Here is an 18,625-nt window from a genome sequence, read left to right as displayed (position 1 = left end):
GCATGATCGTGACGACATTGGACGAGCTCCTGAATCGTTCTCTCACCAGAAGAGGGCATTCCGATTCTGCCTGACAAAGTTGCTTTGACATGTAGACGTGATTAACAACAGCGTCATGCTGCATTTCAAACCGAGCAACAACGAGAATCAAAGGTTTACAAAAAGGTGGATATTTGAAGATTTGACTATCTGGTGATACCCGCTGACAGCGTTTACAACGACTTGGGGATATCCTCGCCTTACTTTCCTGCGCGCTATGCGCGGATCGTACTGAGCATCTCTGAGAACAGAGACGCAGAGGTTTATTAGGAATCTGGGGGCTGGCTGAGTCTACTGGAACATTATACTCATTTTTTTTGCACACCGTCACTATAATTGTGAAGTTTTTTTGTTTGTTTTTTTTTTACCTGGATATTCGCAAAATCTGCATGTGTAAGACTGACATGACTTACTCGGATGTGGCTTCGCTATTATCTGCACCTAATGCAGTACTCTTTCTGGCTGTTACTTGAAAAAGAGAGAGTGATCCTTTGCAGCGAAGGGATGGATAAGGAATTTTGAACCCGGATTTTTATCCCTTTATTTCGGAGTTGGAAGTAAATGACATTCGCCCCGGCTGATTTGCACGGTTAGAGATGCAGAACTAAACCGGATAGTGCACCCAGGTCCGGGAGAGTAAAGGGCAGGTGCGCTTTGGAATCGGCGGCTGCGCGGAGAGACAGGGCTAGTGGATTAGAACGATACCTGACTGTGGAGAGCGCGTCATGCGGACTCGGATGTCGCGCACTAGAAGCCGTTAAAACCTGTAGGCTGGAGCTAACAGATAAGCGGATATGGGTAAGTTTGTTTATGCCTCAATCCTTTCGATAGCGTAAGTTAATGTGAAATACACTCATTTTTCTCCTTCCTCTTAATACAGACCACAATTATCTTCTTCTTTTATTCCGGAATAAACCTGCTCTGAATCTGATGTTTAAAAACGCATGCCTTTTCAAATGCAGCGTGTTAACATCCAATAAGCGTTATGGTGCCGTTCATTAAGTGGTTCGTGAAGCTTGTGGAATGTGGTTGAAACCCGTGCTGTTGCCTGTTAGTCGCAGAGCTGCAGTGTGCTTTTCCTCCATTTCCTGACGGTGTGGCTTATTACAGACTAATAATAGTTAATTCGTATTTTTCAACACTGTACGATAACAGATTCGGTGCAGTAATCAGAACAAAGTAATTAAACATGTTTGCCCAAGTGATGACTGTCCATTGTTTTCCTTACTAGTTAGAGTGGCTGGCTCATTGACATGGACCGGAATGCTAATCACGCTAAATGTTGGAAGACAGTCAACTTTATAAAGCGTGGTCCTGCATAATCATTTTTGTCTGATCTGTATGCATGGAGCCCATTGTCCAGTCGCAGTCACTGTTCCCCAAAACTCTTCTAATCAGAATCCATCCGGTCTTGCTGACTTTTCCTTGCAAACCATTCAGATAACCGGTATTGTGAACCTGCCATGAAGAGGGAATCTCCAAATTGGGCATATGGCTGTATGTCTATGTATCAGTAGCCTACTATGTATTTGAGTGTGTGTGTGTGTGTGTGTGTGTGTGTGTGTGTGTGTGTGTGTGTGTGTGTGTGTGTGTGTGTGTGTGAGTGAGAGAGAGAGAGAGAGAGAGAGAGGGAGAGAGAGAGAGAGAGAGAGAGAGTTGTCTCCCCCTCTTCACTAAGGCACAGTCATATATGTTTCTGCATCTTGTTCTCACTTCTGATTAGAATTTACCATTTTCCCTGTTCTTTTTCCCCTTACGCCTGTGCACAGTTACAAGCTCATAAACCATACCCACCACCCACTCTTTCCTATTCCATTTGTCCATTTCTTGGAATTTAACAGTTAGATTTTTGCATTCTTTTCCACCCCACTACAATTCCTCAAATGCCATTAGTGCATTTCCTCCGTCTGATGTTATTATCGGAAGCAGGCAAAGTCCATATTCTTAACTAACATACAGATGAAAAAGATTACTGGTGAGGCTGTTCCATTAATTGTGAGACCACATGATATATCAACCCACAGTAGGGTACTGCACCACATCGATATATTCTACAAGAGCACACAAAGGCTGCAGGAGCTCAGAGGCATTGTGCATTAGATGTACTGATGTACTAATTGAATAAATCTGTTTTATTTCCTTTTTTGTTAATTTAATAATGAATTTCAGAAATTCAGAAATTCTTGTACAAAGTGTCAACCACATAGCATGCTTTTGCCCACTATTATTTGATGATTGCATGGCGCTGTAGTCTCACTCATCCACCAGTCTAGCTGACTGGGATGCTCTTCATTAACAGCATGCAATGTACTTATGTTTCATGGACCATCTCATTAGAGATCTACTTTTGGAAAGGGAACAGTGGGGTAGGGACAGCTAAAAGCCACCGCTTGAGATGGAATTGCATGGGTTTAAGATAGGTTAAGGAGCTCTAGATAACCTTTTGCATATGGTTATCTAGAGTTCCATTAACAAAAAGAAAAAAAAAGAAAAAAAGACAGCTGTCCTTATAAACAAGAAATACAATTGTTTAGCTGTTAGTTTGTGTAATATTTTAGTCTATGATTTCAAGTTCCAAGTAGTAATCTAGTGTAGCAACAGATGCCATTTGTTGGACCTATGCACTTCAGGTGAACCAGGTAAACAGAGAGGCTAAACAGGCCCTTGAGGGCAGCAGTTCTTTAAAAAGGAAAAAGGAAAAAATTCAATGCCAGAATGGACTTTTGATCTGACATCTAGTATCAATATCAATACCTGTTTATGGTAGGCATTGGTTGACTACAGCTTGAGATAGTTCTTGTGCTTAGAACTGTAGACAATTGTCACACAAAGTCAGCCATGATTGTTTTGTTTCACAAGCCAAATTTGAAACAGAAATGAAAAGAAAGTTACAGACCCCATGTGGTTCAGTCTGATTGTTTATGAAGATGGCACTTAAAACAGCTGCTGCACATCGTTTCAACTGGAAAAGAGAGAAAAAAATGTTTTGATGTGAGAATGGAAGTCTACAGAGCTAAGTTCTCCAAGGTACATCAAACAGAGAACAAAGAACTATTATAGATGATATTAAGGAAGCTAAATTAGTGCAAAAAGGTATATTTTCTACTGCTGGATTAGGTTAATAGTAACAAATAACAAGCATGTTAAGGAACCTTACTGGAGTAATGGGTTGAAAATATGATGTGTGGAGCTTGGTTTTTTTGGGGTTTTTTTTTTCCTTCTTTGGTTGTCAATTAAGCTATACAAGCTATGTTAAGATGACATAAAAGATGATAGAAAGCACAGTGTTATATGAGGCTAGAGGCAAATTTGTATTGAACTTAATACAGAAATTGTATTACTAGTTTTTGCTGCCCTCAAAATATCACTGCAACCACAAGAATTTTGGTTACATGCCGTTACTTGCAGCAATCTGTTGTGTTGTTACAGTAACCATAATGAAAAGCACTTTAGGGAGTTCGGAGAGGAATTTGATATGGCCAGAGACTTATTCCACTGCACTGCAGTGAGTAGAGTGCACTGATTACTTATTCTCTGACTACCTTCATGGAACTATTGCCACCAAGGGAAATCAGGAATCAGACAAGGGGCAAAAACAAAACATTGTTTCTCTCTCTCTCTTTCTCCTTCTCTCTCTCTCTCTTTTGGTCTATTTGTCTCAGTATATACGCATATCTATGTGTGCTTGTTTGCACACGGTATTCTTGACGATACTCCCCCCAGTGCTTTTCTACTTGGTTTCTAACAAACACAAGGCAGGCTTACAAGGACACAATGTTTTCCAACAACTGTTAAAATGAGTCCAACTTGGCAGGCCTTGCTATCATCTCAAAGATAATTGGAGACTAATAGGATGGCTTAGGCTGATTTGGGGACGTCCTTCCTTATGTTTTAGGCTACTCCCCAGTCTCTGTGCACAGTCAAAACTTAGTCTGGTTGCAGTTTTGTCAATGACAGGCAGCAAATAGCAATGAACCACTTGTGTGCACTCAAAGTGCACCAGTTAGTGAGTCCATTTGCCAAGTTATTAAGCTACATTTGGTTTTATTTTAGGTCAGCAGTAAAGTGCACTTACTCTCTCTATGTGTTAGGGTTGAGAGGCAGAAATAGCTATCTTCTCGTGCTGAGGACAGCAGGGCTGTCTGCTACATAAGTAAGCATTACACACATGCCTTTGGACAAACTTTAACTGCGACATATCCATCTCCATTAGATTTTGAGATAAAACTGCCCAGAGTGATGGAGAAAAATGACAAGCGCAGATCTATACATTATAAAGAACAATAAACTCTGTCCAAGAACAATGTTCATCATAAATGGTGACTCTCAACACAAGCAAGAAAAAAAAAGAAAAGAAAACATGGCTAGGAAGTGAAAATGGAAATCAAGCAGGGAAGTGAGAAGAGCTGAGAGGATGATTTTGACCACATACATAAAATGGATGGCACATTATAAATACATTCTTATGGTGCTGAGGGTTCAAGGGCATGTGAAACCAGCATATTTTAAACACAATGGAATATAAAGGAGAAATTGTTCATCTTGATGCAGCAGAAGAACAGTAATATTGAGGGGAACATCAGGTTAGATGTAAAAGAAACACCAATCCTTTGAGTGACACCTGAACGGGTGACTTGTGCTCCTTTGTGAATATGATTAGATGAGTAGTGGGGAAGGAGATGACTTACAGAGGCATTAGAGCATAGAGCTCTCATTAAACCACATACAGTGTCAGTAAGGGGAAAAGGGTGTTGTGTGAGGCAGCTTTAGTCTTTAAGAGATGACTCTTCTAATAAAGTAAACATATTATGCACACGAGAGAAGAAAACAGTGGGGGTTGCTTCTTTATGCTTAAATGCAAAATTTAGAAAACATAGATTCAATAACCTCCGAGTCTAAAGTGTTGTCTATTAAAATACCTTTGAATGCACATGAAACATCACACATGAGTATTCTTGTACATCAGTACTTGTCTATTTACTTTACCAGTCTTTTTTTCTGTTTGCCTCTGAGGCATGACAGTAATGACAAGTGAAAGTTGCATTCACAAATGTTGAAGCGAAAACCAAATCGTCTGCATTTAGAAATACTGCATATTGTGATCATCGTCTTTCTCTCTCTGCAATATTTATGTTTAAATATCACAATAGTAAGATCCAAGATGAAGAAACATGATTGATGTATGTGCTAGTATAATCAATAGCCAGCACAAATTATCTGCAGTGTTCTATGGTTCCCTCCATCTGTAAGAAATGATGAAAGATTCTTCTGAAAACAAACAATAAGTGTGTCTCTATCCATCACACTCTTAGACACAGACAAATACACATACCATACCCATATGGGATCGGCAGATGCTTGGCAAAGAGCAAAATAGCTATGTTAGATACCATATGCTACATGATGCCTCTCAGCCACTTTATGTCAGGCACTCATTTATGACAAATCCAGTTATGATTACAAAAAAAACCCCTACAAAATTTAAATCACCAACACACCAAAGCTATCCCCAAAGTCTTCCATGTTTTAACATATCTCTGCCATATAGACATATTCTACATTTTAAAACCACGGACAACTTCCGTTTTGACATAATAACCTCTTTCATTGTGATAATTGTTATCAAGTCCACACTTGATGATCTTGCCTTGAGTAACACAAAGAAGTGAATTCCCTCATACTACCTCCCCAAAGAGAAAATCAATGTATCTTAACAACAGATCATTATTGGCTCTGTAAAGGGGAATGTTTGTACTGGAAAGAACTCGGTCACATCACAGAACAAGGAGTGATATCACAGGGACTTAATCCTTTTTTTCACTTTTGAACTAGTTTTTAAAACAAAAAATGTAACCCCAAAACCAAGAATTCTGTGCATTCACAACACCCGACTCTTTAAAAACTAACAATTCTATGCATCATTCACATGCGGGCCATGACATTCTCCACCCATACATTTGGATTTCAGGTGGTTGTTTTCTACACCCGAGGTGAGCTGTGTGTTCCCATGGAGTTTATTCAGATTTTTATATTTGGACCTGTGGAAAGCAGAAGTGATGATTCACACAAAATCTGTACTGCACTGTTTGGTTAAAAATGAAATGTCTGGAGTTTAAATTGAAATGCCTCCAGGATTGCATACACAACCATAAGCTCTTGAATGTTAATTTGTTCTTTGCGGGCTCCCTTTCATGACTTATCTGTTCCTGCATTTAGTACAATGACTGCTTATAGGACAATGGAATATAAATGCAGATAAAGATATGATTGTGTAAAGTTTCTTCTCTCAACATTGATTTTCAGTGGGTATTCACTGTAAACTTGCAGAGGCAATGACATCAAAACTAACTGATGTCAACTTTGCTATATAAGTAAATAACATTTCTTTATATCACTTATTGATGATGGAATCCCTAACAAAAGTAGATTTTAAGGCAGTGCATTCTTAAATTATTCTTTGGTTGAAAGGTTACATTTTTTCCTTTTCTCTTCTCTATGTGTTTTTCAGATTTTAATCTCATAGTAAAAGCTAAGATAATAATCCTGAAAATAGATTGCTATTCCCTTATAGCTCATAAATTATGGTGCTTTGTTAGGAAGGTGCTGCTGTTCTAAAACCATGATATTGCAAAGATATGCATCCTCTATTCAGTTGTCTAGGAACACGATGATGCAAGGTGGGGGTCCATTAAAATAATTGTTGATTTGAGATTGTGTACCACGGTGATATTGTTGTATCATAAAATCCAGATTTGCACATCCACATTCAGCCCTGAATCTCCTATTGTACCACACCCAAAAGGTGTATTCTACTGGATTATAATTTGCTGATTGGAAAGGCCATTGAAATCCATTTAACTCACTGTCAGCCATTGAAGTGAAATGACTTTTGGTCATGACATGGTCCACACTATTAAGCTGCAAGTAGTCAGTAGATGATAGAAAATTGCAGCCATAAACGAATGTACACGGTCAGCAACAATACACAGGCAAGCTGTGGCATTTACGTGATAAATAACTGGTAGTAATGGGCCCAAAATGTGCTACGAAAATATTTCCTACATCATTGGAGAAGGTTAAAGGGTTGAGTCGAATATCCACTAATCCAAAAGTCAGTGGTCGGGTTCCTCCAGTCTGCATATTGTAATGTCCGTAGGCAAAATTCGTAAACCCCAAACTTGCACATTTTTTATCAGCTATGCACATATTTGGTAGGAAAATTACAATGCATATCAAGTAATCAAGTGTTGCCGATTAGTAGCATGTGGCAGCAATTTACCCTCTTGAAATCTATGGAAGCAGTAAGAGCGTACTTTTCCCCACTGCATGTAGTCTGCACAGCATTTAGGCTTTTAAAGAAATAACATTTAGTGTAATTGTTCATCTGAGGTTGTTTTTGCATAATTGTAAATCAGATGAGTGACTAAGAAAATGGATCCTTCATCCTTAACAGCACTTATGCTTTGTCCTGACTTTCTTGTTTGGTGAAGTTGGTTTTAAGCTTTTCAAATATGTTTGCTGTACTGTGAGGGACTTTTCCTTCAGATGCATCCACAACAATTCCTGTGTTTATTATGGAGGTCAAAAAGTTCAGTTTTTGTATTAGTATACTGACTTCATAAGTAAAAATAGTCATCCAAATGTATAAGTGCATGTACAGCACTCGATGTTTACCTGAGGACACTTCATCAGAAGTTGCTGCTAAAACTGCTAAGATTGTGGCCCCTGTTTGTGGGTAAAAAGCCTTGTCTGGGTGTGAATAAATCCATTTTCTGTTCACTCATACAAAAAAAAAATGTATTTGTTTATAAAATTAATTAAAAAATATGGCTTAAATGTTTTTGAATTTGTATTAAATCTTTTCTTTATAACCCCCCCCCCCCCCTTCTTTTTTTCTTTTTTCTTTTCCATTTTGTTTTATCCCTCTCCCTTCCCTCACTATAGGCTCTGCTCTGCGGCGCCGCTGGCTAGTGGTCCAACTCCTGATGCAGGTGTGGCTGGCAGCAAATCCATCTCTAAGTGAGCGCCAGTGCCCCAAGAGTTGTCGCTGTGATGGAAAAATTGTTTACTGTGAGTCAAGCGCCTTTCGTGATGTCCCCAAGAACCTCTCAGGAGGCTGTGAGGGCCTTTCTTTACGATACAACAGCCTCGCCAGTCTTCGTGCAGGCCAGTTTGTAGGACTCAACCACCTCATCTGGCTCTATTTGGACCATAATTACATTGCATCTGTGGATGCAATGGCCTTCCAGGGGGTCCGCAGACTTAAAGAACTGATCCTGAGTTCCAATAAGATCACATCACTCCACAACACCACATTCCACCCTGTCCCTAATTTGCGTAATTTGGACCTTTCGTATAATAAACTGCAAGCCTTGCAACCTGGACAATTCCAGGGCCTACGGAAGCTTCTCAGCCTTCACATACGCTCAAACTCTCTTAAAATTATTCCAATGCGTCTGTTCCAAGATTGCAGAAATCTCGAGTTCCTAGATTTGGGCTACAACCGTCTGCGCAGTATCACTCGAAATGCATTTTCTGGCCTGGTCAAACTCACTGAGCTGCATCTGGAGCATAACCAGTTCTCAAAGATCAATTTTTCTCACTTTCCTCGCCTCTACAATCTGCGGGCTCTTTACCTGCAGTGGAATCGGATTCGCTCTATGAACCAGGGCCTGACCTGGACCTGGGTCTCCATCCAGAAACTGGATCTGTCGGGGAATGAGCTGACAGAAGTAGATGCTGCAGTTTACCAATGCTTACCCAATCTGCAAACACTCAACTTGGATTCCAACAAGCTGACCAATGTTTCCCAGGAGGTAGTTGATGCCTGGATCTCTTTGACTATGATTAGCTTAGCTGGGAATGTATGGGATTGTGGCCCTGCCATCTGCCCATTGGTGGCCTGGTTGAGAAACTTTAGAGGGGCAAAGGAAACCACCATGATTTGCGCCTCCCCGAAGAAAGCCCAGGGTGAAAAAGTGATGGATGCAGTTGAAGCTTTTGGTGTTTGTAAATCAAACCAAGCAACACCACTTACAGTGAGTATTCCTCCAAACCCATCTAGTGTCCCTGCCCAAACTGAGCATCGCCCAGCTATCCTTGCTTCACCCACTGATTCTGGAAAGAGAGGTGAGGGATCTCTTAGGGGTCCTACATCTTCAGCAGTTACTCCACCTGTAGCACTACCCCCAGAGCAAGACTTGGAGCCTGTGTCTTTCCACAAGATTGTGGCTGGAAGTGTTGCCCTTTTTCTTTCTGTTGCGATGATCCTGTTAGTAATATATGTATCATGGAAGCGCTATCCTAGCAGTGTCAAGCAACTGCAGGAGCATTCGGCAGCAGCTCGCAAACGTCGCAAGAAAACTAGAGAGACGGAGCGCACACTGAGCTCTCCCCTGCAGGAGTACTATGTGGACTACAAGCCCACCAATTCTGAGGCCATGGATGTGCTTGTCAATGGGACCGGACCCTGCACCTATACCATTTCAGGCTCTCGAGAATGCGAGGTATGACCCACACCACCGCCACTACTCCTAAAATAAAACTCAGTCCACAATGATGCGACCAGAGGTAATTATTTGCATTGCTTTAATAAAAATTAGTCTTGTACTTGATTACTTAACCTTACCCAGTAGGTTTGGTAAATACTGTATTCCCATGGAATATTACTGAATGAAAAGAGATGGCTTCAGCATCACTGTGTGTATAAGAAGATATCTCTTGCTTTCACATGGTTGTTTGTGTATTTGCTTAAGCCATAATCTCTGCTGAGGTGCAAATGTTTGTTTTGCCACAGAATGGTACAGAAATACAGATAAATGAGACTGATTACATACCCTGTTCCTCGTAATCTTGAGATTAAGCTACGCTGTTTGTGGTTAGACATTTGTACGTATTTAGATAGTTGTTTGCTTGCATATCACAGACTTTCTGCTTTGTGTGTTTGCTCTACCATTATTCGGTTTTTGATGAGAAGCATTGTGAATAGAGAATAGCTGAATGGTGGGAAGATTCACTTATGGACACCGGGTGTGAATGCTAATAGAGACTCTTGTCACTGAAGAGAGCTTTCCTTGAGTTGGTGACTTCACATTTTTGTATGACTTGAGAAGTTGGTAGAAAATACTTAATCTTATTGTCCCCAAAGAGAACTTCTGTTTTCCACCTTCCTTTCTTATTGAGTTGTTGAAGTTACTCACTTGTTTACTCCCTTGCTTAATTGATTAGTCATGCATAAACCATATGCATACTTCACACTTCAGTTAACACAGGCAATGAAAAAAAAATGACACATGCAAACACACACACAAACAAACACACACACACAAAAAAAACAGCCTTTGATAGTTCCAACAGGAGTGAGAATCCTTTGAATTTTCTTTTACACAGGCAAGTGAATTTCTTAAAAACAGTATTTACAGACTATAATAGTATGGGAATGCTGGTCGTCTCCTTTTGCTTGTAGCTTCAACACTCTTGAGTACCTAACACATGGTATCATTCTTGGTTAAACTTTTTTTTATTTCTCTTCAGAAGCAAAGCTTCCTTTGAAATATGCAGTATTTTTAAAGACTGTTTAACCAGGGCATTTTTAACATATGGTTAAGGATGGGTGTCAGGGTGATCTTGTGCAGGAGATAGCTTAATTCTTTACGCTGTGACATTATTAGCCCTTTTTTTCTTTTTCTTGGCACTTCCATTGAAATATATTTTTACTCAGTGGGTTGCAGGTTGTGTCTGATTTAATAACTCTATACAGAGTTTTCAACTTTGAGTAAATGGACTTGAACATCCACATTCTTTTCATTTATTTTACTGATTATCTGGCTTCCCTGGATGCAGGTCACTTGGTAACATGTAATTCTTGCAAGTAGTTCTCGGTGGTTTGATTACAAGAAGAGCAGCTGCCATGTTGTTGCTGTCCCTGACCTCCCCTTGACACATTTCATTCTATAATCCTGATTTATATTGACTTTGACCTGATTATTTTTTTAATTTATTATATCTTATTACATTTATTTATTTGAATTGCATTATTTTGCGGTTTCAACCCAAACTGAAATACTCAGTTTAAAGAGTTAACATTTATTATAGAGTTGTTTTGGATCTCATGTAGTTTGGTTTTATTGTTGCTGCTTTGTGTAATTTAAATAGTAGTTACTTAAAAAAATATTAACTATATGTCAAAATTGTTCAATAAAAATTGATTTAGAACATGCAGATAAATATCTCATTCAAGCTGGGTATGTGAAGAGGTAGCATATGTAACAGTATAGACTCCTTGTTGTGATCATTTCCAGTGTTTACTGGTGCATTTATTTAATTATATTCCATTCAAACCTTAGTCAGTGCCTATTGCTGCGGCATTCTAGACTCTCCTAATTAACTTGCCACACCTATAGGGAATAGTTACTGTCAAATTATACCATTTTGGCCTCAGGCTTTTTCAGCTTTTTTAGCTGCAGCTATATTCCTTAAAATATTTTGAACTGTTTGTTTAAACAATTTTAAGCTATACTTAAAATGCCTTCCCTTCAGCCTTATCTATTTGGGCTATCTTAGAACATTGTTAAGTGGAGACAGAAACTATCAGTCAGCCATCCACAAAGTCCTAAGTTCATCTCAGAGTGTGCTCCAATCTTGTTTCTACATTTCGTTGCCTTTGCATAGACATAAATCACTTGCCAGAACACAGCAGCACAGCTGCACTCTGCCCACCTTGCAGCCTCAATTCCTCTTTTCTGGCTTGAGGATATAGCAGTTCATGTCTGTTCATCCTTCCTGTGTGGGGGCATTCCTTATTCCTCCTGTTTTATTCTTAACATTTCTGTTATATAGTTGATTCTATTCCATCACTATATAGTAACCAAGGACCTCTTCACATGATTGTCCTTTATCATTTTCCAGGTCCACTTGACACGAATTGGAGCTTAGGAGCTTTTTAGTGAATTGCCTGAAGATGGTGCAACAGCAATTTTCCAACATACTTTGAGCACCTCCATTCTAGCTGCACTCTGAGAATGTATATAAAAATGGATAATGTCTTAACATAAAAAAAATCAATATGAAAGTGCCTTAAAGTGCTAATAAGAGGTTCGATATCATATTACTCTATTAGAGTTCCATGCTATCATTCTATGTACTTCTCACTTGATTGATCATTTAAGTAAAAATTCCCAGATGAGTATGGTATTCATTAACGCAGTGTGTTTATTTTGTAAAACAGAATAGAGGATGAAGCACAGTATGGTTTAGGGCACAGGTGTCGAACTCCATGCAAGCTTTTTTTCAGTGCTGTGGTATTTGCCCACAAACAATACCTTTCAGCTAGCTAAAACAGAATATTATGCTATCAGCGAGCAACATGGCTAATGCCTTTCACACAGCTTTGTCTCAACTCCAAAGAGCCACAGAAGTAAAAGCTCATAATAATAATTGAAACAATCTTTGAAAAAATGACTTACCAAGTATGGCAAACAACTCAAATATGTAGAGCAAAATGTTCTGAAACGGCTTCACTTCAGCTTCGATTGGAGCCGTGCTGGGGGCGGAGTCTGTGAATTTACTCTGTTGGTGTCATAGCCCCTGTAGGAGTTCAGAGTTAAGAGGTCAAGAGTTAATGTTTCCATTGTAACACCTCCAGATTTGACAGAGAAAAACTCATTTTTAACACTCGATTTTAACTACTATCATTTTACACCTCAGAGTTACATTAAAAGAATGTGACTCTGCTTAGAGTAAAATTAACTCTACTTTTGCAAGAAGACTATTAACACCAAAACATTTAACACTTTTGAATTTGCTGTGTAGGGTGATATCTAAAACCTGCAGGACACCGGCCCTCGAGGCCTGGAGTTCGACACCCCTGGTTTAGGGCGTGATTGCGAAGTCACTACTGTTTGAGTATAGTATTATATAGTATCATGCATAGTATTCCAGGGTTCTCCATCAGATTCACTGGTAGCTTATCATATTTAGTAGTCATCATGAGTATGGCATCTCCAAACCAATAGGTTTACAGACCATACGTGACGGATTACGTCCATGGCAGCACTAACCTTGGCAGTGGCTCACTCTTCTTTTAGTGTCTAACATGATTGCCTTTTAACTTCGATCAAGATCTGGCCAGTTTTTTCTGCATTCCTGACCCATCGAAAATCACAAATAAACAACATATATGTACATTTTTTGCACGGTACACAAAGTTGTTCTTAGATACAGATTTTGATTATACCACCAGCACACCTCATGCGTTACCTTTCTTAGCAATTTCTGAAACTAATTCCTGCTAGCAGGAGTGCTACATGCCCTTTTGACTCACCCTCCTCATCCCTTCTTCTGATACTTCTAGTGACCTTTTCCAAACTACAGTCACCCACTTACTATAATGTCACCCTGGCTGATTGTCACTGCATTACTATTCTGTTTTGCCCAGACATATTTGACAATTAAAAAAAATACAAATTAAAAAAATTATATGATATCTACTTCTTTACTTTATCTACTATGATATTTACTTCTTTTGAAAATATTTAAAATCTATTTATTAATAATTATTATCAGTTGTTTTAAACAATCGGTTAAGTAAAAGAAAATTAATAATCTGACATCCATTTAGTCATTAAGAACACATAATTCATAATTCATACAACAACTGTGATAAAGTACAAAAAAATCCAACCAAACAACCAAACAACCAAACAAAAAAAATATAGTCCAGACCTGAGGAATAGTGAAGCACAACCATATCCATCATTCAATCATTTTTTAGCTGCTTTTCAATTTAGGGTTACAGGGGGCTGGAGCCTATACCAGCTGTCATTGGCCTAAACTTGGAGTACACCCTGGACAAGTCCTCAGCCTCTTACAGGGCAACTATCTAACATCTGTAGCCAATTATATAGGATTAACTGAGAGTTAAATCAATAGTAGACACATGTTAATTATATGCACTGGATTCTCGAACTTTATAATAATCACTGTAATATGGTTATAATATTTTTATAGCTGGTTTCCTGTGGAATATTTGAGTCTTAAAGAGCATACTAAAAAGCTGCAAAATTAAATGTTTTTTTTCTTTAGAATATGTCAACATTTCAGAGGTTAAAGTCCTAATAGATCCTGCACTGAAATGGAAGAAGTACCTTCCCTGTTTTCTTTCCCTCTCTTGTCAGTCCGAGGTCATGGTGTCAGATTGTTAATTGCTCAGAAAAAAATCAACACAAACACTGGGAGGCTAGCCAAGGGCAAGTGAGCTATCTGTGATTCAGTGGGGAGGCTGAACTTCTCAATGCTAGTGTCTTCAGTCTACAATTAGCCATGTGGGAGACTTCAAACATGCACTGCGCGTGAGAGAACATCTCTCTCATCCACTAATCCTGTCTGTTTCACACTCTGGTTCCATGCTGCTGCTTTCTCCGCTGCTGTTTGATCCATGCTTAATGAGGGTGTTAGATCACCAATATAGCAATTACATTACCTGGAAAAGAGGCAAGCCACTTTTCTTTTCCTCACAATTTTTACAAAGCAACCCAAGTGCATCATTAATGCTAAGCTTCCTGATACATTGCCTTTGTTATCTTTTCTTCTTTTTGTGAAACTCATCAAAAAATCTTTTACAATTTGGATCTGATGTACTTGCTCTGTGCCCTCTTGCACGGCAATTATTATTATTTTCCTCCTACTGGTCTGTTCACTTTCAAAGCCATTTATCATAGCAGAGCTCATTTGTTTTACAGTAGTCTCTTGCATGTTTTACCAGCTCCTCTGCTATTGACGCCACCATCCCCCACACCATCACCTCACGCCGCTGTGGTTGAAAAATGGCCTGCTTTATAAAGTCCAGCCAATTTACTTAGAAGAGAACAAGTAATATCACATCCCAAAATTACCAATGTTTATTTTCAGTTACATCAATTTAAAAAATTGTTTCTAAAGTTTGTAACTATTATCCAATACATGCACATACTGTTTCTTAGCCCAAAACATGCAATGTCGATAACTATTCATATTAAAGAAACAGTTCAGTTGCTACAGAAATGCAGCAATTAACATAATATTATAAATTGTATTTATAATATTGTAAAACGCTTTGAAAACACTTTTTCTCCCTTTTTCCATATTTACCCGTTTGAACCATTTCATGCTGTAGTTTCTAAGACCTCTACATTAACAAGATCAATCAATCATTAGCTTGACTCTATACAGTTAAACTCCTATCTACTAACCATCACACTGGTATGTATTATAGTATGACATAACCTTACAGCCAATTTGATCACTTTGCTATAGGGTATATTTCTTCTCAATCAGATTCTGGTGATTTCTGTGGCTTTGCATAGCATATTAAACATAATGATATTAGTAGCTGATTTTGTCCATCAGGCCTAATGAGTATTTTTAGATTCTTCTGTGTGTTTCGTAAACATAGGGCAAGCTGTTTCACTATTATCAGAGTACGTGAATCTTCATTCAGCACTCAGATACAGTATAGGACTGAAAGAAGTGAGATATTGTAGTTACACTTATTTTGGGATTTCACTATACAAACAACTTGTAAAAAACAAAAAACAAGCAAAAAAAAAGTATCTAAAATTCAAATCAATAGTATCATTTTCAGTTAGGTTGAACTGCCCCAAAACCCCAAACCACTTTGCCTGTTAGCAATTCAATTCAAAAATTTTTTTCTGTTTTTTTTTTTTTTGTAAATCAGTTAGGGTCAGGTAATATGAAAATGAAGATGACTCATCCATGGATCTGCATGTAAGTAGACCACTAAGTACCAGCAGTGGAACATCTGTTCAGGCTCAAAATGCTTTAAAATGAAGAAATAAAAAGCATCCAAGCCAACTCTGTGATAGGCATATTTAATTACTTTCTTTTCTTTTCTTTCCTTTTCTTCTTCAAAACACTGTACATTCAAACAAGCACTTCTGCAGAGGTTATGCAGGCTAGTTCGCTCTTGGTGGAAAAAGATGTCCTATTTAATGAATTGACAATAAGTCAAATATAATTAGGCCGTCATCGTAGCATAACGTTGCTGTCAGATGAAAATATTTTAGCTTTCCAAAGTCAGTTATATAGTTTGTGTTAATAGGTTTCTTGGGACCTGGTGTCAAGAATATTACTTGGAATTAAAACTGCATCTTTCAAGAAACAAAAGTCTCAATTCCATACTTCTTGAAAGAGTTGTTATATGCTATTACAGTTCATCCCAATTAACTAATTGCTATAATAAAAAGAGAGGGTAGAAATTTTATCTTTTTAGTGTGGTGTGGGTTGAGAGCATGTTGCAGTAAGAGTATAAAAAAAATCACACAGGTCTGTGCATCCATTAAATGTCAGTGTCTTTCTGGGTATTTTTGTTGTACTTCTTAGTAAATATTTGTATTGTTGTGTAGTGCTTTTATACCTACCTATGAGCAATGCAATGAAACATAAGCTCATTAGTCAGTTTGAATGGATGTGGTAAGAATATTCATCCCAATAGTTTCAACCAGCAACCAAGGATGGGGTAAAGCTATTGTAACCAAACATCTTGTCTCTCCACTGCTTTCTCTAGTGATGACAGTATTAAAGTCCAGCAAGTTCAACAGGCAAAAAGAACAGGCAGGCTCTCTGAGTTGAAGTGGAGTAAGACAGGTGGGCAAGTGAACCTGGCAGAGAAGAACATTCAGCATGATGGAGCAATCGACAGGCAGACAGGAGAAGCAGTTAGAAAGCCAGAGAAATCAGGCAGTCATCCAGACCTGACAGCTAGATTGGCAGGCGCGTGTCCACAAAGACACACAGGCCTTTGTCCACCGACAGCTGTCCATCCTCTGATCAGTGATGGCTCTAAACTTTTCTTTCTTTTTTTGAAGATAATAAAGTAAGTCCAGTACAAGACCCAACCTAACCCCATGTGACAATGTCAAACTTTCAATGCACTTAGGAAAGTGGCCATGTTCTTATTATATTAAAGGGCACTTTGGAACAGAATTTGCATTGCAAAGTTGGATTTTTTTATATTTTTTGTTTAACTGAGATTGAAATGATTTTATGTTCTTTCTGACTATGCAGGCCTTCTCCCATAGTGTAGAGACATACATGGTTAACTGGCTATTCTAAAGTGACCATACATGGATGGATGGATGACCACGTGTGAATGTAAGCGTGAATGATTGTCTCTCTCTGTGTTGGCTCAGATTGACTTGAAACCTGTCCAGGATGTACCCTGCCTTTTGCCCTGAGGCAGCTGGGACAGACTCCAGCACCCCCACTCACAACCCTAAATTAGATAAGCAGTTTGGAAAAATTGGGTGCAATTAGAGAGACGTAGAGAGATGGTGTAAATAATGCTAAAGTGACTACAATTATTAGGACAATATTCTCACCAAAAGACTAACTAAACATTGTTTATATAGGATTCAAATGATTGCTTAATGATGATCACCCCCCCCCCCCCCAAATAAATAAATGAATAAATAAATAAATCAAAATAAACAAACAAACAAATAAATACATAAAAAAATTGAACACTTGAACATTTAACTTTTTGTCATTTTTAAATTCAGTTCACTCAAATCATGTTACATGCATAATTTAAATCAAAGGGCATGTGCACATGTAAGTGCAATTCCATTTCTACCTGTTGCACCACACCATCAAAAATGTAACAAGGTAGCAAAAGCAATCAGACATCAAATTCCTGATGCTTCTGTGATGTACTGCTGCTTTTTTTATGCTGTACATTACATAAAAAAATGTACATGAAGGGGTGTGGGTGGCTGAAATATAGTGATGTGGAAATCTAATGAAATTTCTTCTCCCTTTCAAGTCTGATCCTTCTCCAGTATGTAGGTGGTTGAGAAGGCTGCCTGCATGTGTTGCATCCACTCATGTCGACATACAAAAGTAACCTTCATCTATGCTATTCTCTGAAGTTTCATTCTGTTGTGTCTCCTATTTCCTTTTAAAAACCTTTTCTCTGCTGTGTCAAGCACATATTATTTTTAGTTAATTACCTGTCTCTGTCATCCTCCAGCATCCCACACTGTGGTCTTACTGCTTAATCCTGAATCAAGTAGTCTTCTACTGCATGAAAATGTCCACCTCTCATGAGTGAGCACTTCTGTTCTTGAACAGCTTCACTTTTGTATTCTTACCCCAAATTTCTAAGCAGTAAAGAAAATCATGTAAACACAAAAAGAGTGTCATCCAGTACCAGTTTTAGCAATTTAGGAGCCCCAGATGAAATCAGGAGTTTTTATCCAAATTTTTCAATAGTGCACATGCTAATATGTATTTCTCTTTCCCAGTGTAGGCTACTGACTCCCACCTACTGATATGTAATTCTTTGCACTGCTTTGCCTCTTGTCTTTAATAGGGAGATTTAATAGGTCCCAATTCAAATCAAGGCATTTATGAAAAACAAATGACAACGAGAGAACATTGCTCCCATTACACAAAGTCCATCCAAAAGCTTCGTTACAGTACAGCATGGTCAACATATGAAATGTCATGTAGTTTGAGGTCATGTTCAGCAGTAAACAGCAGGACTGTAAAATATAATGGTCCCTCTTATCGATCACATTAGCACGGTAAT

At 38.5% G+C, this 18,625-nt stretch overlaps 1 protein-coding gene across 1 annotated transcript in view; it reads left to right on the top strand.

The window, feature by feature from the left end:
* The first annotated feature begins 65 nt into the window (after positions 1-65).
* Positions 66-18,625, top strand: part of LOC113025972 (leucine-rich repeat transmembrane neuronal protein 4) — a 111,082-nt gene continuing 92,522 nt past the window's right edge. Inside the window, exons 1-2 of the mRNA XM_026174279.2 lie at positions 66-837; positions 7,984-9,545. Coding sequence (XP_026030064.1) covers positions 834-837; positions 7,984-9,545 — 1,566 coding nt within the window. The 5' untranslated portion in view covers positions 66-833. The remainder of the gene's footprint in view (positions 838-7,983; positions 9,546-18,625) is intronic.

Source organism: Astatotilapia calliptera, chromosome 7, assembly GCF_964374335.1.
Source record: "Astatotilapia calliptera chromosome 7, fAstCal68.1, whole genome shotgun sequence".
Lineage (NCBI taxonomy): Eukaryota > Metazoa > Chordata > Actinopteri > Cichliformes > Cichlidae > Astatotilapia > Astatotilapia calliptera.
The sequence above is the reverse complement of the archived record's forward strand: the minus strand, read 5'-3'. Positions and strand labels throughout refer to the sequence as shown.